The 25,746-nt window shown below is 37.4% G+C and overlaps 4 protein-coding genes, 2 non-coding genes and 1 pseudogene across 16 annotated transcripts in view; 3 read left to right on the top strand and 4 right to left on the bottom strand.

The window, feature by feature from the left end:
- The window catches only part of LOC130729704 (berberine bridge enzyme-like 8), a 13,216-nt gene extending 1,684 nt beyond the window's left edge, over positions 1-11,532 (top strand). For 3 of the 10 annotated variants that reach the window (XR_009016075.1, XR_009016076.1, XR_009016074.1), the window contains 7 exons: positions 1-6,463; positions 6,769-6,898; positions 7,772-7,848; positions 7,943-7,973; positions 8,091-8,153; positions 9,091-9,173; positions 9,856-10,218. The exon at positions 1-6,463 is cut by the window's left edge. Coding sequence is in view for 1 of the 10 variants with exons in the window: in XM_057581536.1 (XP_057437519.1) it covers positions 4,691-5,975; positions 11,011-11,345 (1,620 nt within the window). In the remaining 9 variants the exon portion in view is untranslated. Of the gene's footprint in view, positions 6,464-6,768; positions 6,899-7,771; positions 7,849-7,942; positions 7,974-8,090; positions 8,893-9,090; positions 9,174-9,855; positions 10,219-11,010 lie in introns of those variants that run through there. The other 7 variants (XR_009016077.1, XR_009016080.1, XR_009016078.1 and 4 more) reach the window with 7 other exon arrangements.
- LOC130734703 (U6 spliceosomal RNA) lies at positions 490-592 on the top strand. Its single transcript, XR_009018062.1, has one exon. It is a non-coding gene; the product is annotated as a U6 spliceosomal RNA (small nuclear RNA).
- Positions 1,862-2,037, bottom strand: LOC130734945 (U2 spliceosomal RNA; annotated as a pseudogene).
- LOC130734876 (U2 spliceosomal RNA) lies at positions 2,506-2,700 on the bottom strand. Its single transcript, XR_009018213.1, has one exon. It is a non-coding gene; the product is annotated as a U2 spliceosomal RNA (small nuclear RNA).
- Positions 11,533-12,331: 799 nt separating the features above from the next.
- On the bottom strand, positions 12,332-14,760 carry LOC130729703 (transcription and mRNA export factor ENY2). Its single transcript, XM_057581535.1, has 5 exons — positions 14,589-14,760; positions 14,396-14,492; positions 14,203-14,297; positions 12,859-12,935; positions 12,332-12,592 (listed from the first exon to the last, which is right to left on the bottom strand). Coding segments are annotated over exons 1-5 (345 nt in total). The 5' UTR covers positions 14,591-14,760; the 3' UTR covers positions 12,332-12,518.
- A 1,911-nt stretch (positions 14,761-16,671) lies between these two features.
- Positions 16,672-20,658, bottom strand: LOC130729702 (pentatricopeptide repeat-containing protein At5g06540-like). The gene is made up of 2 exons (XM_057581534.1): positions 18,252-20,658; positions 16,672-17,684 (listed from the first exon to the last, which is right to left on the bottom strand). The coding sequence occupies exon 1, from the start codon at positions 20,478-20,480 to the stop codon at positions 19,038-19,040; it is 1,443 nt and encodes a 480-aa protein (XP_057437517.1). The 5' UTR covers positions 20,481-20,658; the 3' UTR covers positions 16,672-17,684; positions 18,252-19,037.
- A 1,247-nt stretch (positions 20,659-21,905) lies between these two features.
- LOC130729701 (plastoglobule-localized metallopeptidase 48, chloroplastic) lies at positions 21,906-25,670 on the top strand. 2 transcript variants are annotated; one of them, XM_057581531.1, is made up of 9 exons: positions 21,917-22,289; positions 22,437-22,494; positions 23,079-23,146; positions 23,593-23,772; positions 24,054-24,150; positions 24,533-24,642; positions 24,763-24,896; positions 24,979-25,164; positions 25,360-25,670. In XM_057581531.1, exons 1-8 carry the CDS (start codon positions 22,077-22,079, stop codon positions 25,112-25,114), a joined length of 996 nt encoding a protein of 331 aa, XP_057437514.1. In that variant the 5' UTR covers positions 21,917-22,076; the 3' UTR covers positions 25,115-25,164; positions 25,360-25,670. The 2 variants fall into 2 exon arrangements, with proteins under 2 accessions (XP_057437515.1, XP_057437514.1); XM_057581532.1 differs by lacking the exon at positions 25,360-25,670 and having other exon boundaries at positions 21,906-22,289; positions 24,761-24,896; positions 24,979-25,118.
- The last annotated feature ends 76 nt before the right edge of the window (positions 25,671-25,746 follow it).

Genomic DNA, 25,746 nt, shown 5'->3' with positions numbered 1-25,746 from the left:
ACGTTAGGTTGCTGGTTTGGTTTCTTCTAGTTTTTGATGGAACCCAGCCAAGAACAAGAATAAAACTGGTATAATTCAGTATAGAAATGTACAATATTCCTGAGAAATCCAAGAGTCTCAGTCAGTCTCCCTAAACTCAATTCCGAATGATTCCAAAGATTCTAATCCATCTTAGCTCACTCCTACTTTTATATCCTTCCACCCTTACTCTTGAACTAACTCTCAATTGACTAAACTACTAACACCCTAACTAACCAGATGCGTGTAGCTATCAATTTCACTCAGGAAATCTGGATAAGAGTGGTACAGACTGAAAGGACTGGCATTATATCACTCTACAAATGAACACTTAGGTTTTTTGTGCCTTATTTACATGATTGTGTTGGTGACATGTAGGGTTATGTATTGTTGGTAACTGTACTTTGTTCCACATCGGCTATGTTGATTAAGATTTTATAGTTCATATATCACTACAGAACAGCAAGTATTGTCCCTTCGTGGACATCCGATAAAATTGGAACGATACAGAGAAGATTAGCATGGCCCCTGCGCAAGGATGACACGCACAAATCGAGAAATGGTCCAAATTTTTTTGCAATTTCATTTCTCTGCGAAGCTCAACTGTGTTAGCCATGTTCCCTTCTTCTTCCTTCAACACCATGCATGTTAGTGCTTTTCAAATGCTCTCCATTTCCCTTGCTTACTTGATGTTTGTTTTATTATGCTTGTTGTATTTTAGCCTATCTCAAGTGTTGCGAGACAAGGCTTCAACGGAACAATGGGTTGACACTCTTGGTTTCAACAGAGCTCTCTTTGTACAAGTTTTCTAACTGTTAGTGCCTCTTCCATCTGTAGCCATGTGGGCATTCATCATCCAAGTGTCTTTCATTTGATTTGAGTACTCATGCTAGAGCCATGTGGGCATGTCTAGGAGTGCTTTCATTAGAACTGTGACAGACGTTATGTCTATCTTGGATGTAATCTATAGCTGTGGTTCAGCCTTATTTATGGAATATGTTCCATTGACCAAAAAAAAAAAGTGTTACCAACTAGTGTCATGTTCTGAATTCTGATACAAACCAGTATTACTTTAACTCCATCTCCATGTCCAGGGCATAGCCTCATACCACACATTGTTTCAGATTTAAAACTGATTTGAAATGAATCATTAGATTATTAATAACTTCTGTTGCTTTCCTTCGAGGGAGGAATCCTGTTTTTTTAATTGATAAATGATGTTTCTTGTTTCCTCCACAGTTGAGACTGAGTAGGATTTGTGTTGCTTTAGCTTTGCATGTGATAACTCACTTCCGGTTGATCTTAACATAATATTAGTGCTTATAAACTAATGAGCCAACACTTAGGCTTGTCCCTTTAGTCCGTTAGAATTGGAATGATACAGAGAAGCATATTTTTCTTGTTTCTCATTCAAAGTTGACATTTTTATCTTCAAGAATTCTAAGAAATTTCCAGTCCTTGTGTCATTTTGTTTTTCTAGAATTTTTTGTTCAGTTTAGTATCTTAGTTAGAATATCAGTTGGGTTAGATCTCACAAGAGAGAGAATGGATCTTTGGAGTTAACTGTGATGTTAGTTAGCTGTTCAATTTAGGGGAGTGATGAAGTCATTATAATGACAGCAGGGGATGTGATATGAGAGGTTGTATGCTACCTAAATTCTTGATGGTTTCCTCACATCCATAGTAATCAAGGATTTAGTGATTAAATCTTAGGCTGATCTAACAGAAAAGAGGCCAATCTCATGATCTATATATATGGCATTCCACTATCTTATAAAAGGGTGTGGTTTAGTGAAGGGGCTCTACAAGACTTCATAAGAGATAGAATTGGCAGAGCACCGGTATATTATGCTGCTGTACTGGAACAACTTGAGGATCCCAGTAGCAAGCTACTGTGGTGGAGCCTCCCCCTAAAAAAATTAATTTAATATCGTGTGAGCCATTGGCTCACATATCAGATATTAAACTGATAAGAACAGATACTACACTTGATCTTAGCCAAAAGGCCGAGAAAGGTATGCTTCTTCCTTTGCCATGTCTCTGCTTTTATATCCAATATATGTGCTTTGGTTGAGCTACACAACCAATGTGGGACTTGAGAGGTTGAGTATAGCAGCTGTAGTTACTAACTTACTATATATATCATGTAGACATTTACTTGGCTTCCTTCTGACTTGTGTATCCTCTCCATTACCACATTAACATAGCCATGATATCTTTAAGCAAGTGAGTTTTCACTCAAGCAGTTTCTCCATCTTAGTGTTGTCTGTCTGTTGCATGTTTTGATGACCAATAGAAGTTTTGCTTGCTCATCTGCTCTATATAGACTCCTTTTCTCTTAATACTATGTATCACCCAGAATTGTGGGTACCTGGAAAACTTGTTATTTGGGAAGAACTTGTTATTGGACCAAGATTAAGTCAGGTGCAGGCCCTATAATGAACATTACTTAACCTATCTAGAATTGAAAATCTTGAACTAGGTTTGGTGGGATGCGCCAGGCCCTTGCAGTAGTGTAAGGCATGGGCGACGCTTGAAGATCCCAATAGCAAGCTACTGTGGTGGACCCTCCCCTAAAAAAATAAATTTAATATCGTGTGAGCCATTGGCTCACATATCAGATATTAAACTGATAAGAACAGATACTACACTTGATCTTAGCCAAAAGGCCGAGAAAGGTATGCTTCTTCCTCTGCCTTGTTTCTACTTTTATATCTATCACATGTGCTTCAGTTGCGTTGCACAACCAATGTGGGACTTGAAAGGTTGAATATTACAGTTGTTGTTACTATACCATGAATACTCTTACTTTGCTGTTGATGTGTGTATCCTTTCTATTACCATAAAGATATCAAAAGAAGTTTTGTGGCTATGAGATCTTTAAGCAAGTGGGTCTCCATCTTTGTGTTGTCTGTCTGGTGCATGTTTTTTTTGCTCATATGCTTGTCAGTCTCATCAATTGTGGGTGCCTTGCATTAAAGAATATGAAACTGAGTATATTGCATTCTATGTGGTCTGATTTTCTCTGGCTTTTTAACACTCTACAACAGAACACTTCTGTTCACTGTGCGTTCTTGTTTTCATGTTAAATGGAGATTTGGTAGTTCACAAGTCCTATCATGCAATTGTTAGCATTGGTTATAGCTGGGTATATGACTACACCTCTTTCAACTTTTTGAATGTTTCCATGCATCCAACTATTCACGGGGACTTCATATGCGTATGTTTGGTTTGAGGACCATCAGTTAATTTGTTGGACATCATTATCCCTGTTGTAGTGTGCTTGATGAAATGGTGAGCGACTAAGAAAATTTCACGGGGACTTCAATGAGTGATTACTATATGGAAACTAGTGCATTGTTCTGAAGTCTGATACCAAATCGGATGAATATTAGTTTTAAATCACTAAGCTGTAAGTTCTTTTAATTGTTTCTCCTTACCACACATTTACAAAGAAACACTAGAATATGATTCTCTTACTAGCTTCTGTTGCTTTGCTTTGGGCGAGGAACTTTGTCGCTTTTTTTTTTGTTCTTAATTGATAAAGGATGCTTTGGTTTGCTCCACAGCTGAGGCTGGGTAGGATTTGTGTTGGTATTTCTATCTACTTGTCTCACTCCAACTTTTGCCACTCATCGTCGGAGTTTTAAATAGTTTTAATGTTTATAAATATATGCTCCCCTATCAAGTGTTTGCCTTCAGGGACATCTGGTAAAATTGGTCCAATCTTTTTTTCACTCTAATCTTCTTCTATTGGGTCCAAATATTTTCCAATTATCTTCCATAACACTAGGATATGAATGCATGTTCTTGCTCTTTGCAAATGTATTTAAGCTTATGCTGAAGCTGGAGAAGAATTGTTAGTTTTATTTTTCTTTCAAACTTGTCAATTTATTCTTTCTTCTGAAAGAATTCTAATCAATGTCCAGTTCTTTCGTGGCACTTTATGGTTTTGGTTAGATATCACAAGTGGTTGAGAGAGAGATTAGATTTTGGAGTAAATTGTGTTAGTAATTTGCTTAATTTAAGGGAGTCGTGAAGTAATTATAACGACAGCAGGGGATGTGAGATTGACTGCTGAAGGAAGGATGTATCCCAAAACAAATGTATCCCAAAACAAATGTATCCGGAGGCTTTTGGAGGAACATTGAAATTTCTTTGTAAATTTGGTGACTGGATTTGATGAGAAATGGCAGATAAGTTTATTTTAAATGAGTTGTACTTTCCTCTGTTGAGTTTATGCCTTATATGTTTTCTGATTTTGTTTTAAGCAGATTGCTTCATTACCCTTGCACTTCTAACTCACCTCTATAGTCTATACTTTTTCTAAGCTATGGCTAATATTTCTCAACCTTCATCTATCATTATTCCCATTTTTCAATGGTGAAAAGTAAACTATCAGCTAAAAAAAATTTGCCATGCGTCCTTGAGACTTAGGTTCACACAGCAGGAGCACATGCCCATGACGACGACCTCTAAGGTTCCGCTTGAGTGCAAACCAATGTAGAGCAAGTCTAACTCAATTACTCCAGGTTAGACTTGCGGGGGAGTGATGAAATAGTAGGGAAGCAAGTCTCACATTGCTGAGTTAAAGAGCAAAAGAACAGTTTTAAGTGTTGGTGTTGCACTCCTAACTGTCACAATCTGTGATCTGAATCCTTTGCCTATTGAGATGTCTGCAATAATATCCATTATCCCAATCTTTCTAATGGCAATGGCAACCTCACAATCACATCCTCTAGAACAGACCTATCTGCAGTGCCTCTCTCTCAATTCTGAACCTTCTCCTCCAATCTCTGAAGTCACCTATTTCCCCAACAGCCCTTCCTACCCAGCAATCTTGGAGTCCTACATCAGAAACCTGAGATTCAACTCACCCACATCTCCAAAACCAGCCTTCATTGTGGCCCCAACTCATGTGTCCCACATCCAGGCCACAATCATCTGCTGCAAAAGGTTTGGTCTTGAAATCAGGATAAGGAGTGGTGGCCATGACTATGATGGCCTCTCATATGCATCACAAGCCCCATCATTCATCATTCTGGACATGTTCATGCTGAGATCAGTGGTGGTCAACTTGAAGGATGAAACTGTGAGTGTTGAGTCAGGGGCAACAGTTGGTGAGCTTTATCATGGGATTGCAGAGAAGAGCAGGATCCATGGCTTCCCAGCTGGGGTGTGCCCCACTGTTGGTGTTGGGGGACACTTCAGTGGTGGTGGCTATGGGAACCTGATGAGAAGGTTTGGTCTCTCTGTGGATAATGTTCTGGATGCTGTAATTGTTGATGCTGATGGAAGAGTCCATGACAGGAAATCAATGGGGGAAGATCTTTTCTGGGCTATTGGAGGAGGTGGGGGTGCTAGCTTTGGGGTCATAGTTTCCTGGAAAATCAAGTTGGTTCCTGTGCCTGAGGTTGTGACAGTTTTCAGAGTTGAGAAAACATTGGAACAAGGTGCTACTGATATGGTTCATCAGTGGCAATATGTTGCTGACAGGATTCACCATGGCTTGTTTATAAGAGTAGTTCTTAGTCCTGTGCAGAGAAAGGGTAAGAAAACAGTAAGGGCTAAGTTTAATGCTTTGTTTCTTGGAAATGCAGGACAGTTGCTTGATATAATGACTGAGAGCTTCCCTGAACTGAGTTTGGTTGGTGAACAGTGCATTGAAATGAGGTGGATAGATTCAGTGTTGTTTTGGTATAATTATCCAGTTGGGACCTCAACTGATGTTTTGCTTGAAAGGCATCCTGGATCTGAGAAATTCTTGAAGAGGAAATCAGATTATGTGCAGAAGCCCATCTCCAAGATTGGCCTTGAAGGGGTATGGAAGAAGATGATTGAGCTAGGAAAGCCTTCTCTGACATTCAATCCTTATGGTGGTAAAATGAGTGAGATTTCTGAGGTGGAAACACCCTTTCCACACAGAGGTGGTAACATCTACTACTTCTTATTCTCAAGTTTGCAATTCACTATTCCTACAAAACCTCCAATCAGCTTTCGCCATCTGGCTTTCTTTCCTTTAGTTTTCATTTTTTTCCAATGGCCTCTGGGATACGACTAACCATTCATCATCCCCATCTCAATCGCGTGTTGCCTCTGCTCTCCACCCACTCCGTCGTACGCTAGCTAGCAATCGCGTGTTGCCTCTCCCTCTTCACCCACTCCGTTGTACCCTTCGTCATCTTCTTTTTCATTGATTTCTCTTCTGAAATCAACCCTAGCTAGCTTTCCTCTTCTCCAAATCCATCCAAACCCTAGATGTGTTTCCGTGTTTAAGTTGCTCTTTCCATCCACTTCTCACCAATCCATCAACTTCGTCTTTTCGATTGATCTGATGTCGCCTTTGTCTTCGTCGCCGGTTGCTGTTCATCCGCCATTCCCTCTTCTCAGTTGCCGAACTTTTTGGGTTGAATGCATCTTCGAAGGTTGATTTTGTGATCAAATGGTCAGTATCAATCCCAATCTCAATTAATTTTCATACTTCTGCAAGCTTTATGTTTATTATAGAATTTGTTTATTGAGATTTGGATATTTGTTTACACTTTTGTAGTCTGGTTGCCTACATCTGCTAGAGGTGTGGTTCTGTCAGTGTAGTTTTGAATTTTAGCTATAAATACCCCTTGATGTGAACTTCCGTTCAACACATTTCCCCTCTCCTTCTGTTTGAAATCCCCTTTATTTCCATTGATTTCATTGATTTGTTTGTTCTGTTTGAATTCTCATATTCTCTTATTTCTCCTTTATATGCAGATTCCATTCAAAGCTTATGTCCTGTAAGAGAAGCATAAAAGATCAGAGCAAGGGTGATCAGAAAGGGAGCTCCATAGTTGGCAATTGTGATCTTGAATTTGCTGAAGGACTGTTTGTCGGCGGTAAATTAGTATGTTCCTCTTTTTTAAATGGTAGTATTTCATTGTTTTTGTTGCTTTTAATTTTAATGGTTTTAACAAAGGAATAGAAGAAGGAAAAGTAACTTCTCCTCACTGAAGAAGGATACATGATTGGTACTTTGATTCTCCAATACAAGGATGTAAACACTATAAGATAGCAATAGTGGTACATATATGCAGACTTCACACAGATCTAATTATAACTATCTATTTTTCTTTGTTTTACTTATGTAATACAACACATCAACGACTCATAATGTATTTTTGTTTCTGCAAAATCAAAAGCTTATCTATCTAATACAACTATGCACTGCCATGTTGAAAGGGCCAAGGGGAGGTGAAAGAAAATCAAAAGCTTATCTATTTAATACAACTGTGCAAGTAATATTACAATTGTCATTTACATAATGAGCTGGCATAGATTGAAGCAAGAAGTAAGGAGAGAAGAGTGATTAGAATTTAGACTTGGTGCTGATTTTATGTTTGATCGCTTGAATGATGCTTGAGGCCTTTTATTTTAGAAAATATTATGCTTCCCAAGTTGAAATTATTCTATTGGAATGGATGATGCCTCCCAAAATACTGATTAAAAAGAAAAGGGTTTAAAAGGTATGATCTTTAGTTGATGGCCTCTTTGATGGTTTATCGCTTTGTATTCATGATGAACTCTTTGAAACCTGCACTCTTATTAGGATATTCAGTTGTTGAACTTACTATGACTATTTGGTGGTCTGATCTTAAGCATCTTTAGCTGTTGAAATTTCAAAAAAAGACACTAATTTGTAGGTTTATAATGAGTTGCAGAAATGTCAATGAACTGTATGGTGTGTGTGCCTAATTGGTTGTTTTTATTTGTTTTGCAGTGGCCACTCCTAAACATATTAGTGAACTGATACATGTGGAAGGCATGGCAATGTACGAATTCAAAAGCCACTTGCAAGTGAGTGTGTTTGTATTTCATTAGGTTCCTAACAAACCTGGGAGGTTTTCAGTTCTGACAAATTTAATTCATGTATTTATTTTATTTATTGCAGGGGGAAATATCTGATAAAGACCATGAATGAGGTGGGTGGTAGGAAAATCCTCATCTTGCAAGAATTGGTTTGGGTGATGTGCTGAAAAGCTTAATTATTTTTATATTGTTTTTATTTTTATAAACTATGCTTCAAATTTTGATTACAGAACAGTGACAGTCATCCTAAATTACCAAATTCAAACCATTAAGCATGGAACTTCTTGAATTGTGTAAGTCTCTTTCATAAAAATATATGAAGCTTCTATTCAAACAGTTCAAGCTTGGTTACTGATGAAAATTGAGCAATTTCCATAACAAGGGTACACAAATCTGTTTCTCTAGCCAGTGTTATTGTGAAACAATTAGTTATAATTTTTGTGTTTGTAGATTTAGTGCAATGGAAAATATTATACGCACGATATTCCCTTCACATAACTTGCAATATAGCAAACTAACATTTCATTTCTTTCTTCCTCTTTTGTCTGCTTTTTCTTTATAAAAAACAATGGTGTCTAATATCTCTTAGTTTAAATTTTTTTTCTTGAAGATTGAGAGTTCTGAACAAAACTACAGAAATAAATGCACTTGGCTTATGTTCTGCTATTTATCAACTCAGATAAGGCCCATAAGAGGATACCAATGATTGTGCCCAACACTGAAATTTTGAATAGGCCATCAACCCAGCTACTAGAACCCCCATTATCTGAGTGTTTCCATGCAAGGTCTCAAATTCCCCTAATCTTATACCAGTGCATATATGACACTGCATATATGATTTTTGTAAACTTTTTAATATTTTAACTGTTTATCATTTTTCTGAACTTCATGTGTTTTCGACCTTTTTCTATCTCCTACCCATTCAGAGTTACTACTTATTTTAGCGCTGAAGTTAACTTTTATACTTCAGAAGTACAAAGGAGGGGAATATGGCCCAAGTTTTCCCTGCATCTCCACTCTGCTTTCCTATTTGTATGTTTGTCCATTACTCTATTTCTTAGTCATACTCACAATAATTAATTAGTAGGTGTTGGTGTGTAAGATAAACTGTTTTTTTATGTTTTGTAGTTGAACGTGTTGTTGTTTCCCTGTTGCATTATTTTTTCCTAATCTTATTCTAAAGTTTCCCAATCTGCTGATCTAATCATACCCACTTTGATGGTTTTACAGTTAGAGTTCTTATGACTCTTAAAGTTGAAAGGCTTAAAGTTTCACATTGGAGAACTCAACGATCATACCTCATTGCTTAAAAGGTTTGTATTATATTGATCTATCCAACTATGAAATCCTAAATTAGTTTCCAACTATGTTACAAAGAGAATGGGAGAACATGGAAAGTAGAGATACATGGGAAAGTGATGGTTATGTTGCCTTAATATCATAATTTTAGTAACACAATCCTTTTATTTTCCCCTTGCTTACACCTGCCATATTTTATTGAATTTTTTTTCTGTTCTTTACAAGTTAACAAGAGAGTAGAACATCTCTACATCAGGGTAATCTGTTGGGATAAATTGATAAGAAAATCAAAGGTATTTGCCATTTTCTATATGTATAATATACAAATCCAGATCAAGTAAGACTACCTTCAGCCTTAGATTTGTAATATTTGTATTCTACTTACAGTTAAGATGAACTGCAAAGTTACTTTTGTTGTCCCTTTTATGGGGTGGCCCTGTTCATCTCTTTTGGGTTAATTTTCTATTTTTATATTCTAATGATAACCAATAGTTCAATACAATTCTAATTATCTACTTTTACTTTATTATTTCATACTCCTCTCCCAGTTGCTTTACCTTTTACTTCATATTAGAAGGTTGTCATTCAATCAGTCTTTTATTTACTTATGAGTTGGAATGTACCTGACCGTGGGTTTCTTTCTCTTTTTTGCTATATCTACTGACAATCAAGCTCATTTTTTGTGTTTTTGTGCAGGTCTCTGTTGGTAGAGGGAGGAATATGACAAGGTGTATCTATGGAGAATAGGAGCTCGAGTCTGTTGGGCTTATAAATGAAGGGAAGATGCATTAAATTGTGACGGCACAAGAATGAGGAGAAGGTGAGCCATCAAAATTGTGATAGGGAAGGGACATATCAATTATGCTTGAGTTTAAGTTCTTCAATTATGACGGCACAAGAATGAAGTTTTTTGATTAGGGAGGCACTCATTCTCAATTTCTCACTCTTAACATAAATTCTGGTTCCAAATTTTGTCTGTCTTTCCTCCAAAATCAATCATCTTGATCCTTAGATGTAAAATCAAGACTCTTATGTCATGTATAATATGTAATTTGTTCATATTTTTTCTTGCTCTATACTTCTCAATTCGCAATTATATTTAACTGGTAATTTATGGTTGTGTTCAAGTCATGATCATATAATTTCATCCCTTATGAAATGTTTGTCAGTTGGGAGTAACTTGAGTAGGAGAATGAGGGGGTAGAAAAAGAAGAACAAGTGTTAAATAAATAGAAATGATAATTTACACTCCAACAGGATTTTAATGTAGGTGAAAAACTGATTATGTAATTTGTTCTCATGAGGATCCTCTAATTCACAATAGAGTGCTTAGTTAAACTTAGGCCGTTACAAAACTTAGTACTTAAAAACTTTTTTAACATTACTGGAAAACTTGTGCTGTTTCAAATGGAAAATGATTCTATGCGTTTCAAATGGAAAATGATTCTATGCAATAAGGACAAATAATAACACATTTAGGCAATGTTGCAGGAAGCTAGGGTTGGGGCTCAACTAAATGACAATAGAATTGTGCCACTGTCACTGACATCTTCAATACTCACAAGGACCCATGTTGATGATGTTATTTGTATTAATAATCATAAATAGTATTATTTATATTTTTGTGCATTAAAATAAGTCATATTAAAATTATAGATATTACTCATAAAGTAAGGGTACAATGTCATCTATAATAAATAGAAAATGTCATCAATGATAAATAAAAATGATTATTAATTTATTTGATATGACATCAATGATTATATAATTTGTGTTTATCACAAAATTAGTCTGAATGAATTGTTAAATATATTTCCCGTGCATCGCACGGGTAAACGGGTTATATGCTAGTATACAAGATTCAGTACTCTGTGAATTGGAAAGAGGAGGGTAATGATGTTGAAAATCGACAATTGGATATGATTCGAAAGCTCTATGATTTCATGACCCCTTATGTGTCAATGTCACCTAGAAGTTCATATCTGAACTACAGAGATGTTGATTTAGGTGTGAATGGAGCTGAGAATGCTAGTTATGAAGAAGCTAGTATTTGGGGTAAGAAGTATTTCAAGAGAAATTTTGATAGATTGGTAGAGATAAAGACCAAGGTAGATCCTAGTAACTTTTTCAGATATGAACAGAGTATTCCATCACTTGCATCAGGGACAAGTATAATGTCAGAATAGGAGTAGAAGCATACCAGTGTCCTGGACACCAGTTCACGTCCAAATTGAAGTTTGTCATAAAATTAGATTGGTTTGGGAATTATGTACTTTCAAATTGTATTTCCCTTTTGATTATGGGAATATCTATTTCAGTTGTAAGCAAAGATCCATGGATAATGTATAGAAAATATATTTGTCTGGTAGCTAATGCCAGACACCATGTATAGAAGTGATTACTCAATCTAGCACACATTGCCTATCGCATCTGGATGTTATCCCACTACCCAAGCATTGAACTCAAAAGGGGAGAAAAATGACACCAAATGAAGCCATGTTGTAACCTTGCTCACATTGTTTGAGAATCAACAATTAACTTTATATTACAAGGTTGATTTCAAAGCACCCTGTGCATCCCAACGTTTTTGGGAAAGTAGCAGCAATAGGACAATCCAACTTCTTCTAATGGCTAGTTCCAAATAACTAATTGCAAGATCAACATGGTACTTTGAATTGAGGTCGATCACGGAGTTTTCCAATGAAGCTTCATTTAAAGAAGAGTAGATTTTGGAATACATGTAAAATGAAAATCAATTCTGTATAGATTCTAGCCTTGAGAATAGATTCTGACTAATCCAATGAAAATCCAAATAGGCAAGGTGATTGGCAACTGCACTTTATCACTCAAAGGATGAGAAATACAATCCAGAAAAGCAACATCCTCCAGGATGATGACACTCTTTCTTTATTAAAAAAATTCAATGTTAGATGTCTTAGGACTTAATTTTGCACTTGCATGACACAATAATAAAATGAAGGAATTGTTATTTTCCATGTGCGCAAATCCGAAATCTGTTAATGATCAGATGTTGCAGATGAACATTCTTATGATCATATTTCAAGACAGTTGCGACAAGAACGTTCTCGAGTGTGTAACAAGATACATTTTATATAAAGAATGCGTTTTTATACAAACGCCCAAACTAAAAGCAAGGAAAGAGGCTTGTACGTAGTAGACAAAGAATCCTCAAATTTATATTGAAAGCAGTGAAGCAGTCATGGTTTTACAAGATACATTCATATCCCTCCTAGACAAAACTCAGTACAAAGGCGTGCGGTTCTCACTAGTTCCAACCACGATCTTTAAAACGTATTGGTGAGAATAACACAGACCAAGCCATGTGAAGTGTGGATATATTATAGAGCTGCAGATACAAGAAATGTGCGAATCCTCTGCAACAGCTCAGCCTTTACGGAATCAGGAATAGAGGCTGCAAAAGACAAGTTTAACAAGTTATCTACATTGTTAATTGGAAATTTTGAAGCAAGAAACCAACAATACGATGCAATTGCTCAGCTTCTAATGTTCGAACACATAATACTAGGCAAGTTAAGAGCCTCTAAACGTGTCTCAAAATATAGAATTCCTTGAGAAGTGTTTGTCTAATGAAGTGCTTCAACCAAGTAACCATCAGGTGTCGTTACTCATTATGCTTACAAGAAATAAAATAAATTTGTGAAGTAATTAACTCAATACCTCTTCCCTTTGGAGTGATTACATGTACAAGTTCGTCTACCGTAACATTATTCCTCCCTTTCTTCTTCACAAAGTCTCTGTAGAAAAATGGCATATTAAATTCTGATTCTGAGTCATATAAACAGAAGGCGTGCTAAAATAAGAACAGAAAATGGTGGAAACAATTAGAAAATAACTATAATGGGAAGTAAAACCGGAAATTAAGAAAGAATGTACATGGGGTGAGAATATCTAGCGTTATCACAAAGCTATTTTCAGTATTCATAGTCATAGGCTCATAGCCATACATGATAGTGCTAAGTGCAAGCAAATTAAGCTTGTACTAATGAACCTAGCACTGCATACACAGAGCAAGCTCCAAGCCAAAAGTACACAACTTGAATAGAAACAACTACTTATCTCTGCGGCTATAAAATTAAAAGAACAACAAACCACGTTGTATCTTCATTGAGCCAGTACATTACAAAATGGCTAGAACTTCTAAGGCAGAGGAGGACACAATTATAGTGCTCATGAAAACTTAGTTTATGATTGGCAGTGTTATCAAATATCCGTCATAGCAGTTTCTCATGGCGGTTTTTTGGCTTTCTCCCATGGCTGATATCCCGCCATATGGCCGCAACATTCCCCCATATCCCGCCATTATTTGTCATGATGGTGGGATTTCGGCTTTCTTCCATGACCCACCATCCACAATTAACAACACTGATGATTGGAAAGGAATCACTTTAGTAATTTGACATGGCAAACCGTCTTTGCAGTCTCAGTACACAATACACATCAACCTAAAAAGCATAATGCCAGAACCCCTAGAGTGACCAGGATTAATGAACCTTTCATATCTTTGTTTATACTTAGCATATCAAAAATGAATTAAAAAGGTATAAGAATAAGAGAATGTGTCTCAGTGTGTGGCTGACGGCTTCCCTATGTAAAAGTTTCTACATAGAACTGCAAGTGCCCCCTGAGCTAATGCTTGTTGAGCGCACAACAGTGTTATCAAATATCCGCCATATGGCCGCAATATTCCACCATTAATTATCATTATGGCAGGATTTCAGCTTTCCGCCATGACCGCAATTAACAACACTGGCGCACAATGGGGAAAACTGAAGTTTAAAAATAGAATTGGAAATTGGGAATAAATTTTCAATTTTGAAGTTCAAACTTAATCCTTCTATTTCCCCACAATAGGTACACTTAAGCCAATATAACACATTAATGTAAAACTACTCCACTTCCAATACAGAAAAAACATGGCAATCAAAGCAACATTGAATTGATAATAAATACACTTTTCTTGCAAATCAGGATCAGGAAAGAAAATATGAGATTAAAAAAAACCTGCAGATAGCTTTCATTTCATCCTTCCAACCACAATCCACAAGCCTTTCCCTAAGAAGCTCCATCAACCGCTCCTTCTCTCCACTCTCAATCAACTGAGCAAGCAACCAATCCAAAAACCAACAACAACATCAAAATTCAAAACCAAACAACTTCAGAGTTCAAGAACCAAGTAACCAGTGAACTAACAAACCTTGATGTTGATGAGCTCTTGAAGCGTTGGTTCCCTTTCTGGGACATTTTCAACCACATCTGGTGTGGGTGGTCGATTCACCGATGCTTTTGGCTTCCTTAATTTTCACACAAAAATGAATAATAAATTAACAAATGTGAAATCAAAATCTGAAAGGAACAGAACACTAGTTTAAATGTTTTGTTGTGCTCACATTCTTCAGAGAAAAGAAGAAAGGGTTGTTGTTGTTGGAAGTTGCAGAATTGTTCCTGCGATACGATGAGAGACAGTGAGAGAGGAGGAAAACGCAGTGTCGTCTGAGCCCTATTTCGTCTTTGCAACGTTCATTCGCTTCTTTTCTTCTCTCTTTTATCAATCTATCCAAAATTCCAAATACCAAGCACCTTTTTATTTTATTTTAGAAAGGACTAGAAACATCTTTAAAATAAAAATAATAATTGACCAAAAATCATAATAATAATTTCGTTAAAAATTATGAAAAAATAAACAATCTTACGAAAAGGCTCATGATAGTTTTTTTTAAGCTAACTACATGTATTTTACATCATGGACCATGGTAGACTAAATGGAGAATCCTATCGGGGTAAAAGAAAAAACAACAACATTAAAATGAGCAGCTAAAATATGACAGTCACGATTCACGAATAATCGAGGCAATGTAGGAAGTCCCTTGAGAAGGACGACTTTAAGTCTCAAACAGTTGAAGACAATATATCTCAAAATCTATCGACGAAAACACAAATCAATTGCCATGGAAAACGCCCACCGAAACCCAAGAGCTTCAGCCACCACCGAGGAAGGAGACTCCAAAGGGGTTGATGAAGCGAAAGCAAGCACAAGACCACTACTATCACGAGCCACTAAACCCAAACGAGCCAAGCCAGACGTCGTAAAGGAGGCATCAAAATTTTCCTTCACCAACTCAGCACTAGGACGAGACCAAACCGCAGACATGTACCGCACTAGAGAAGGATGAGAAGTGTAGGGCAGTAAGGAAAAGGCAAGCTCCAATACTCCACCCATCAGAGTCACCTCCCCCTAGAACAAACATGCATTCCAGGCTTCCCAAATGCAATATAAGATGGTTTGGAAATCCCCATAGCAAGGGGATCAACAACAGGAAGAAACTAAACTAGAAAATCATGTTGATAAAGGTCATCATCCCATCGTAAACCAAGAGGGGGAAGCAAACCAAACCTGGAAGTTATCCGGGCAGCCAAATAGCCCATGGAATAAGGTTTCCGGCTACACACACTATGGGCACAAAAAAGGATTCAAGTTGAGACAAAATTATTCACCAATTCTTGCCAACTAGGGACAAATTAAAAATTTTGAAATTTTGAAAACTCAAACCCCCCTCACCCTTAGAATGACATAACCAGGGTCGTGCATTGCTTAAGGCAATATAGGCAATTGCCTTAGGCACCCAAATAATTAATACTTATAGTTATAGAGTATATATTACCGACATTCGGGAGATGTAATAGAATAATTAAAACCATACCATATTTATCACAAGATGGGCAAATGCAGCATGAAAACCAGGAAGTGCAACTTTGGTTATTAGTAGTAGTATTTTGTATTTGTAAATTTACATTTTTGGAAAAACTAATAAATAAAATGTTCGTTATTTTTACTTTCCCAAAATTGAAAAATTAATTTGTGTTTCCTCATAACCGTTAGTGTTGCTAAATCATAGTGATCTCAACAGTGTTACAAGATAGATTGAATGTATTAGTTATCTTATCTATTGAAAGCAAAATGTTAGAATTGATTAATTATAAAACTCTGATAAATGATTACGCATCTCAAAAAACTAGAAGATTAATATAGAAATTGATAATTTATATGATATATTAAGTCTTTTTAAGATTCTTATCAAAAGAAAGTCACTTTAACGTTTTCGCCTTAGACCTTAAAATGTCCAAACACGCCCTGAACATAACCGATCCCATTTTACCCAGGGCATAGTTTGTTTTGACACATCACCCCCAATAGAATCTATTAATTAAGCCTTCAATTTCACTGCACAAATCATCCCGTAAAATAAAGAAAGACATAACATATGAAGGAATTACTTGCACAACTACCTTAATCAATACCTCTCCGCTTGCTCTAAAAAGAACTTTCTCCTTCCAACCCTATAATTTTTTTCAAACTCTTTCCTTAACAAAGTTAAAAATCAAGGTTTTTGACTTACAGATAATTGTCGGAAGACCCAGATACTTGTTGAAACTTTCATTAGCCTTTGCACCTAACAGTTGTTTCAACTCATGGAAAACATTGTCCGTCACATTTCGGCTGCATGTGAGAGACGAAGGCTGCTAATAAGTCTAATGATAGTTGGGTGGTCGTAAACCAATTCAATTTAATAAATAAAAAATCAATACTAACATTTGGAAAATCAAATGTTTTTCTGAATTAAATTGAGTTTATATTTAGTTCTAAATAAGCCCCACACAAATCCTACATATTTTGCAAAAACACTCTTGGTGCTTGTTTGTTTTCTCCACTATAACCTACATACAGAGCGTGACAAAGCTGGTGGAGTAACAAGATGCTATTAACATATGCTTCTTTCATAACCCTATAATTTTGCTAATAACACTTGTTTTTCAAACTGGTTCCAAAGAGGTTCAAACTGGTTTCAGTTAATTATATTATTTTTTAATATCAAGCAAAATTTTTGGTCTCGTGATACTATATATATAGAGTACAGGATGCATTCAAACACACAAATAGCTAGCACAAATTCACCATGGCTTCACTTCTCCTATCATCCTTTGTTATTGTTCTGTGTGCTGCTTCAGCCTATGAATCAACTGCTTTTGATGCTTTCCCCACTAGTCTTGCACATCCTCCAAAAATAATTTCCTCATCACTAGTCGCGGAACCAATGTCACGACCAGGTGATAGAGCCTTACCTGTAGTCAGTGAATCGATGCACCCCGATCATGAAGCCTCGTCAATGGAACCAAATCCAGATCATGAAGCCTCATCAATGGAACCAAATCCAGATCATGGGGCCTCATCACTGATCGCCGGTGTTCCACCTCCTCCTCCAGTTGGTTACGAACCTCCAAGGAAGATTAAGATTTAACATGAAAATAGCATCCAACAATAATATAGCACTGAATTAGAATCTCAGATTTTAATGAAACAGCTATTAGCATATATATTATTTGCTATTTTATCTTTATATTCCCTGGCGCTATATCTTCATCAACATGTCTCTTGAAGTGTTCATCTCTTTCTTTAATTCTCCCACGAAAAAGTGCAATAATGCAACCTAAAACAATTACGACAAAAACATATATATCAATGAGAGTACGAGACACACTTTCTCCTTGATCAATAGCCAACAATTCATAAACTTGTAGCAATAAAAAACAATCCATAAATTTAGTGGTCAATAACATCCATTCTTAAACTTTTATTTTTCTCTATTGGGGGGATTTCTGGCCTCACTAAAAATAAATTCGAGCGATTTTGAGTTCAAGTTTTGACGTTCCATGGGCTTAAATTTCAATTACAGCTATTAGAGTATCAGATTTATATTCCTACAGTTTTAGATTGACATTCAAAGATGAACTGGAATCAGGAAGAGGAAGGTACCAGGCAAATTTGTTCTACAACATTGCGATGTATGTCAAAATTACAGGACATGAGACAATTCTCGTATCCTACATGAATCAAGAGATAATGACACACCATTTCTATATACATATCATCTACTCAAAGGCTGAATGTAGCTATTCCATGCTTTCCATATTATAATGTTGTATCAGTGAGTCCTGACAGGTGAACAATATTATATCACCCAAAGTAAGAATAAGAAGACAAGTAAGAACATTACCCATGTAGAAAGCTTTGGCATTTACTACATATCTATACGATTTTGAAGTAGTCCTGATTCTGAACACCAACCAGTAATATCTCCGCACCTCCAGATGCATGCTTATGTTTCTGCAACTTCGATCCATTAATCTGTCAGTTGAGGTAATGTTGCAAATCAAACTCGATCATATAAGCAGAAGTGTAGTAGTAACACTTCTTCCGTAAGCACCATAACTAATTTGGCAACAACAGCAATGGCCAACAGTTGAACAAGAAGTGTTCAGTAACTTATAGTTGAATCAGGTAAATTTAGATTATAACTCAGTTCCTCATCTATTGTTAATAATAAAAGAAGAAAAACTTTTCCAGTGACAAGTATTTTCTATATACAAGCCAAGTTAGAAACTCAATTAAGTGGTGACCAGGCTCCCCCCGTAAAGATTTCTTGAGTATCTCTTTTTTCATCGGCTTCCAGTGTCCCAAACTCAAATCTTTTTCCATAATGATAAGTATTTGCCATACACAAGCCATGCTATAAACTCAATCAAGCGGCGACAAGGCTCCACCCCAAAGTTTTCTTGAGTATCTCTTCTTTCATCATCTTCCAGTGTCTCAAAATCATATCTTTTTCCATAATGATAAGTATTTTCCATAAACAAGCCATGCTAGAAACTCAATTAAGCATGGACAAGGATCCACCCGGAGCTTTTTTGAGTTGTTCATCATCTTCCTCAATCTCAAAATTAGATCCTTTTCACAATGATAAGTATTTGCCATATACAAGCCATGTTAGGCTAGAACTCTATTAAGTGGTGACAAGGCTCCAGCCCGGAACTTTCTTGAGTCTCTCTTCTTTCATAGTCTTCCTCAGTCTCAAAACATCCTGCCACTCTCCAGCCTCTGCATACATATTTGACAAAGAAACATGAACTCCATGATTATCAGGTTCCAGAGCGAGAATTTCTTCCGTCACCACTTTAGCAACCTCAGTATTTCCAATATTCTTGCTAGCTTCCAACAAAGCTCCTAGAATAACTACATCAGGCTTCCATGGCATTCCTTTTATCAGTTCCTTCGCCTCCAGCAACTTACCTCCTCTCCCAAGAAGATCAACCATGCACCCATAATGCTCAATCTTTGGTTCAATTCCATACACCGTCTTCATTGAACAAAAAACATCGCGACCAACATCAAGCAAGCCACCATGACAACAAGCCGATAAAACCCCAATGAATGTGACATCATTCGGAACAGCAACCCCCTCCTTCTCCATATTCTCAAATAGACTAAGAGCATCTTCAACATGTCCATGAGTAGCCAGCCCACAAATCATACCATTCCAAGTCACAACATTCCTCTCAGGCATTCCATCAAACAACTTCCGAGCCATCGCAATTGCCCCATTCTTCGCATACATATTAACCAACGCTGACCCGAGGATCACTCCCACTTCAACCCCTTTCACTCTCATAAACTCATGAATCCTTTCCCCGAGTTCAAGACAACCCGACCGCGCACAAGCCGATAACACCGAAGCCAACGTCGCGCCATTCGGCTCAAACCCCTCAGCCACCATCCCCTCAAAAAGCGCCAGAGCCTCATTGGAGCAGAAATTCTGAGCATACCCACAAACCATCGTGGTCCAAAGGCTTAAACTTCTGCTCGGAATTTCATCAAACACAAAGCGGGCATCGACTAAATCGCCCGAAACGGAGTAACACCGCACCAAACCATTAGCCACATGGGAATCCAACCCCAACCCAAATTTCAGGACATGGGCATGGACCTGTTTGTGAACAGGCAAAGCTGGCGTGAGGGAAGAACAGGCCTTGAGGAGAAAGGGGAAGGTGTGTTTACCGGGCAAAGCGCCGTGCCTGCGCATGGTGATGTAAAGGGAGAGAGCGGTTTGAGGGTGGCGCTGAGCGCGGATGAGAGTGTTCCACATGAAGGTGTTGGGTTGGTGAATGGAGGAGAAGATTCTGGAAGCGTGGGTGAGGTCTCCGAAGGAGGAGAGGGCGAAGGAGGAGAATAAGCGGCTGGCGGCGAAGTGGTCGTTGAAGCGGGCGGTGACGACCATCTGGGCGTGAACCTGTTTCAGCTGTTCGACGGTGGTGCATTTGTCGGCGAGGACGGCGAGGGTGGGAGGGTCTTGTCGGGTAATGGTTGACAATGTTCTTGTCAGGGATGGTGGTGAGAGGGTGGTGCTACTGCAGAGTTTGAGTGAGGATTGCAGTTTTGGCGGCAACATTTGAATGAGGTTATGGTTTCTTAGTTTCTTGAAACATGAATTGGCATATCAAGCAAGTTATTGTTAATCCCTCTTTCTTTTCATATTTAGGGTTCCTTGATGACATGGTGTCAATGTAGTTGAATTTTGTGTTTCTTCCTGTTGAAGGTTCATGCAGCTTTGATTCAATTTGTTGGTGGAGTTCTAATTTTAAAGGTGGTTTGAAAATTTGGATCCTCTCTCCCGCACAAACATCAACCATTGAATCCATCTAATGATAGCAAACGGCCGTGCACTTGCTTTTCTAACGGTACACATAAGTCATTATCATCTACCGCTCATTCTCTCCTCCTGACTATTCACACATAATCATTGTTTGTATGCTTGACTTCGGTTGCCAGTGTACCGAAGCACAGAGGATGTTCCCATAATTGAACTCAAAGTGTAGGACTGAGCCTTCTCGAGTGTTAAAATAGGGGAAAACAAAGATATGCTTAACATATGCATATAAGGTTAGAGGTGCCGCTAAGATTAATTCCAATATAACTTGGTTACTTTAAGAATAACCTCCCTAAGAAAGCCATATCGATAGATTTAGGCAAGTGCAACTCTTTTTGGGAAAGAAAAGAGCCAACAATGGGGGTCAATCTATTGGATCCTATTTGTATAAACCCTCCCAAATGAACGATAGCCTCATGTTTGAGCATGATGAATCATTAGTGATCTCCACCCCTCATATAAACACTTTAGTACTAGCAGTTGTATTGATCTTTCTATTGACCAAATCAAAGATGATAGTGATGCAATGGTTTGGACTCAAGGTCTCTCTAGCCTCCATTTTTGTGCAATAAACCCTTCTAGTCGAATACTAGTGGTGGGTGGTCTTGTGGGACTTTCAAGGAAGGGTAGCCTAGTTTGTAAGCACAACAACAAATTGCATCGAACCCTCAAATGACCTTTCTAAGATGAGAGAGATTCTGGAAAGGTTAGGGTGATGACTTAAGCCTACACCTTCAACTTTGCAAATATCAATAGTCCAATTGAGGGGAATGAGAGAGCAAAGATCCAATTGGTCAAAATTACTTTATCATTAAAGCTATCGCAAACCAAAGGGGCATCAATCCTCTTTTCTACAACTACTGCCTTCCTCGAAACTATTTTTTTTTTTTGCTTGTGAGTTTTTCTTTGAAACCATATCACGATACAACGGAAGCAACAAACGTCCTTAAATTTTTAGATGGAGATTTAATGAAAAGACTAAAGTTGTAAAAATTCAAAAATAGAAGACTAAAATCAAGAAAAAATAAAACATGCATTAGAATAGGGGATTAAAAGTGTAATTATACATTGAATTTATAAAAATATATTTTTTAGTTTTTTTACGCATGACTATAAGGTGTGAACTCTTTGACTAATTAATCTCGATTGTCAACAGAAAATGAAGTGGCGCGAAACAGGTACCACCGGTACTGCTGTGGCCACAACTTGCCTTACGTCAACACCAATCGTAAACTACCGATTCCCCCAAATATCACATGATTAACGGTCCAGTGTGCACTGCGCACTCCATTTCACCTCAACCAAACCACCTTCCCCAAGCTAACCTGCGCCTTCTCAATGGCTTCCCCTTCTTTCTCCACTCTCTCCCTCTGTCACCATAAACCCACTGCTCCCGCCCTCGGCCGATTACGGTTCGGCGGCGGTTCGACGATCCGGTTCGCGAGGGTCCAGAAGAATCGGAAATTCGGAATCCCGGTCTGCAGAGCGGGTTCCGCCGTCGTCTTCCGGAACCTCGACGCCGACGATTTTCGCCACCCTCTTGACAAACAGGTGTGCTCCAATTTCGCTGTGGCGGAACACAGCGACGTCGTTTTGGCTTGAATTGAAGTAGCTCTAAGTGCTTCTCTTTCGTTCTTTCTTTTTTGTTTGTTTCGGAAGCGCTAATTCTTGGTTGTTTGTTCTCTTTTATATTTCCAGAATACGTTGATTCTGAGAGCGATTCCGGGGTTGAATGAACTTGGAAAAGCTCTTCTAGGTAATTGACAAGTGCCTTGTGTACTTAATTGTTCAGTTTATAGTTGGATTGTTAAATTTCTAAATGGATAGATATATATATTTTTTTTTTTAATTTTGTGGGCAGAATAAATAGGAACAGTTGATTGAGTGTTAATTATCACAAGGATGTAAATATCGAGCTGATATTAGAACTTTTCCTTCATTCTGTCACGAACCAATTATCGCAAAAGCTGTTGTTGGGTAAAAGGACTATGAATGATTTTATATTATATTTCTAACACATCCAATTTGGTTTTGCTGATTACTGAAAAGTAAAACTCATGCAAATGTGAGTTTGTGCTTTGATTTTTAACATTTGTTAAGCTAATGGAGAGTTTCACTTTTCAGTTTCAATAGCCTTTTTAGTAGAGCCTACAATTTACTTACATGTGAACTTCTAGACTGAAATTATATTTCCCCACTGAAATTACTACTTGTATGTGTGCTTTTAGATCTTGGTAGATATGTTTTTGTGTTGTTGTATGATGTGCATGAATTAAAGATGCATTGCTTTTGTTACCGTCACTCACAAGCACCTTATGTTCAATGATAACTGAAATGCAGGAACTGTAGCGGAGCAGGTCATGCTCCTTGAGAACATCGGGACATCGATACTTGTTTCCAAAAATCAGGTATCCAGGCCATAACACTCATTATGATAAATTTTTCTTCTAGGAGTACTTGATGAACAGTATCATAGGCAAATATGTCGTTTAATAGATAAAATACCTCCTCTGAACAGTTCTCACCTATTAGGGTATGTTTGTCTGAAAGCTTTTGGGGGAAAGGGAAGAGAGGGCAAGGTTTTTAATTTTAAAATAAAAAAGTTATGTAATGTTTTAAAAATAATCAAAAGATTGGGACATTAACTTGCTCCTCTACTTATTACCAACTTGGCAATGGTTCTTCAGATTATATATGAATGATTTGAACTATCTTCACTTCACATTCCTTCTTTTATCATTTCCACTTAGTTGAGCTGTATGCGACTTGAACCAACAAATAATTCAATTTACTGTGGAGTTTTGCCACCTAACACCTCATATTAGTAACTAAACTTTTCTTCTTGTTGTGTCAGCTTCCTGATCTTCACCATTTAATAGTTGAAGCTGCAGAAATATTAAATGTTGATGCCCCTGATCTATATGTTCGGCAAAGTCCTGTGCCAAATGCATATACATTAGCTATTAGTGGCAAACGACCATTCGTTGTTGTTCATACTAGCCTTGTGGAGCTTCTGACAAGAGCCGAGTTGCAGGTTCTAATTTATTTTGTATACATCTTTTTAACTCTCATCCCTGACTGTGTCTATTTTAGCATCCAAGAAGTCCCCCCTATTCTGCCTAGTCCACAACAGATAAGATTTTGAAAGTTGCACTTGGAGATGAATAATTTTTTATATAGGAACTATTGTATATTATTTACATTCTTCTCTTCCAACTCACCCGATCTATTTGTTAATCTAGTCATTCTTTTTCCATCTTTTCCATTGTTCTAGTTCCAAAATGCTATTAACTTACCATCAGTTTACTTTAACAGGCTGTTTTGGCTCATGAGCTGGGTCATCTAAAATGTGATCATGGTGTGTGGCTTACATATGCAAATATTCTAACCCTTGGAGCCTATACTGTACCTGGTAGGTGATATGGAGCATTTTGTTGTTTTCATTTTCAATGATGTTGTATGCCCATGGTTATATGTTATGCATTTTGGCGAAGTAGTTGGAGGACCATTTTTTGTCAAAGTTGGAGGACCATTTTTTGTCTGATTCCTATGGACTGAACTGTTATGAAATCCATGTCAGTCTTACACTCTTACCACTTATTGAATGTAGCAACCATGAGGACTTGTCTATAAGGCCGTTATTCATATTTTCAAAAAAATTATTTCTCCTTTGATAGAATAGCTTATATTGATAATGGACATATATCAAACTCTAGCTGTTGCATCTCTTGTTAAATGTTAGATCAAACAGTTTATTCATTGTCTATTCTACTGAATAGTATCATTTGTTGCAGGCATTGGCAGTTTCATAGCTCGGAGTTTGGAAGAGCAGTTGTTCCGCTGGCTTCGGGCAGCTGAGTTGACTTGTGATCGTGCAGCTCTTCTTGTTGCCCAAGACCCTAAAGTATGCTGATTTCGAATCTAAAGTTTGTTATTGATTGGTTTGATTTTAACTTCTCTATTCTCTTATCTGTTGGTTTTGGTATAACTATAATTAATTTTTTGTTTCCTAATCCTACAAGAGGTTGTCATCTCTGTTCTCATGAAATTAGCTGGGGGATGCCCATCTTTGGCTGATCAATTAAATGTGGATGCGTTCCTGGAGCAAGCACGTTCTTACGAGAAAGCTGCTTCCAGCCCAGTTGGGTGGTATATCAGGTTTGTAGCAACCTGCGTAGGCCACTAGGAATTTGGGTTCCAACTTTTCTCATTTAAAGCCTAAATTTTTTCTGCTGATTAGGAATGCACAAACGAGGCAACTGTCGCATCCTCTGCCAGTTCTACGTGCTAGTGAAATTGATGAATGGTCAAAAAGTCCTGCTTACACATCTCTTTTGAAACTTGGGACAAAGACGAGATCAACACAAAGTGTCTAGAAGTGTCTGCGTGGTTGTTTCAAAATGGAAAACAGCTCGAGGTTCATCTGGTTAGTTTCTGAATTTCATCAAAGATGGTAAAATGTCCAACAATAATTTATGGCGTTAGGCCAGCTATGTTGCCCCTTGCAAATGACAGAGCCATAACAGATCGTGCACTGCTAATTTGTTTTGATATGCATAATGCATTATGTATTGGTAGCAATTTCATTTCTCACTTTTTTTTTTATTTGTGAAATATTCAGTCCCAGGCGGCAGATGATCAAAAGTTGTTGGGAAGCAGTAGGATTTATTGCGGATTCTATGGCTGGTGCACAACTCTTGTACTAATATTGTAAATCTGCAACTATATTCACTGTGATTGTAATATTCGTCAAACTGTAAGTAGAATTTTGATGAAAATAGATAGGAATTATTTCATAGAAACATTGACCCTTGGAAAGGAAGGAACCGTATGTATAATTCTAGTCGATAATTTTCCTTCGACAAATTAGAAACGCTACTTGTAAAGTATTTCTATGAATAATACTGAGTACAAAATTTGTACGTGTCCAAAGTTATTTGGTTATATACTAATGAGTACAAGAAAGAAAAATCGATGTGATCTACTGGATCAAACAACAACAAAAATG

This window comes from Lotus japonicus, chromosome 1 (genome assembly GCF_012489685.1).
Source record: "Lotus japonicus ecotype B-129 chromosome 1, LjGifu_v1.2".
NCBI classification, from domain to species: Eukaryota; Viridiplantae; Streptophyta; class Magnoliopsida; order Fabales; family Fabaceae; genus Lotus; species Lotus japonicus.
Note: the sequence above shows the minus strand (reverse complement) of the source record. Positions and strands in the feature narration are given on the sequence as shown.

Excerpts from the sequence above, each read along its gene's own strand:
- LOC130729703 (XM_057581535.1), bottom strand. Across the intron at positions 14,298-14,395 it reads AAGAGCTCATCAACATCAAG|TTGATTGAGAGTGGAGAGAA; the intron begins GTTTGTTAGTTC and ends TTGCTTGCTCAG. Across the intron at positions 12,593-12,858 it reads AATCACTCCAAAGGGAAGAG|CCTCTATTCCTGATTCCGTA; the intron begins GTATTGAGTTAA and ends TGTCTTTTGCAG.
- LOC130729702 (XM_057581534.1), bottom strand. The coding sequence starts at position 20,480 with ATGTTGCCGCCAAAACTGCAATCCTCACTCAAACTCTGCAGTAGCACC.
- LOC130729701 (XM_057581531.1), top strand. The coding sequence starts at position 22,077 with ATGGCTTCCCCTTCTTTCTCCACTCTCTCCCTCTGTCACCATAAACCC. Across the intron at positions 23,773-24,053 it reads TGACAAGAGCCGAGTTGCAG|GCTGTTTTGGCTCATGAGCT; the intron begins GTTCTAATTTAT and ends TTACTTTAACAG. Across the intron at positions 24,151-24,532 it reads TGGAGCCTATACTGTACCTG|GCATTGGCAGTTTCATAGCT; the intron begins GTAGGTGATATG and ends CATTTGTTGCAG.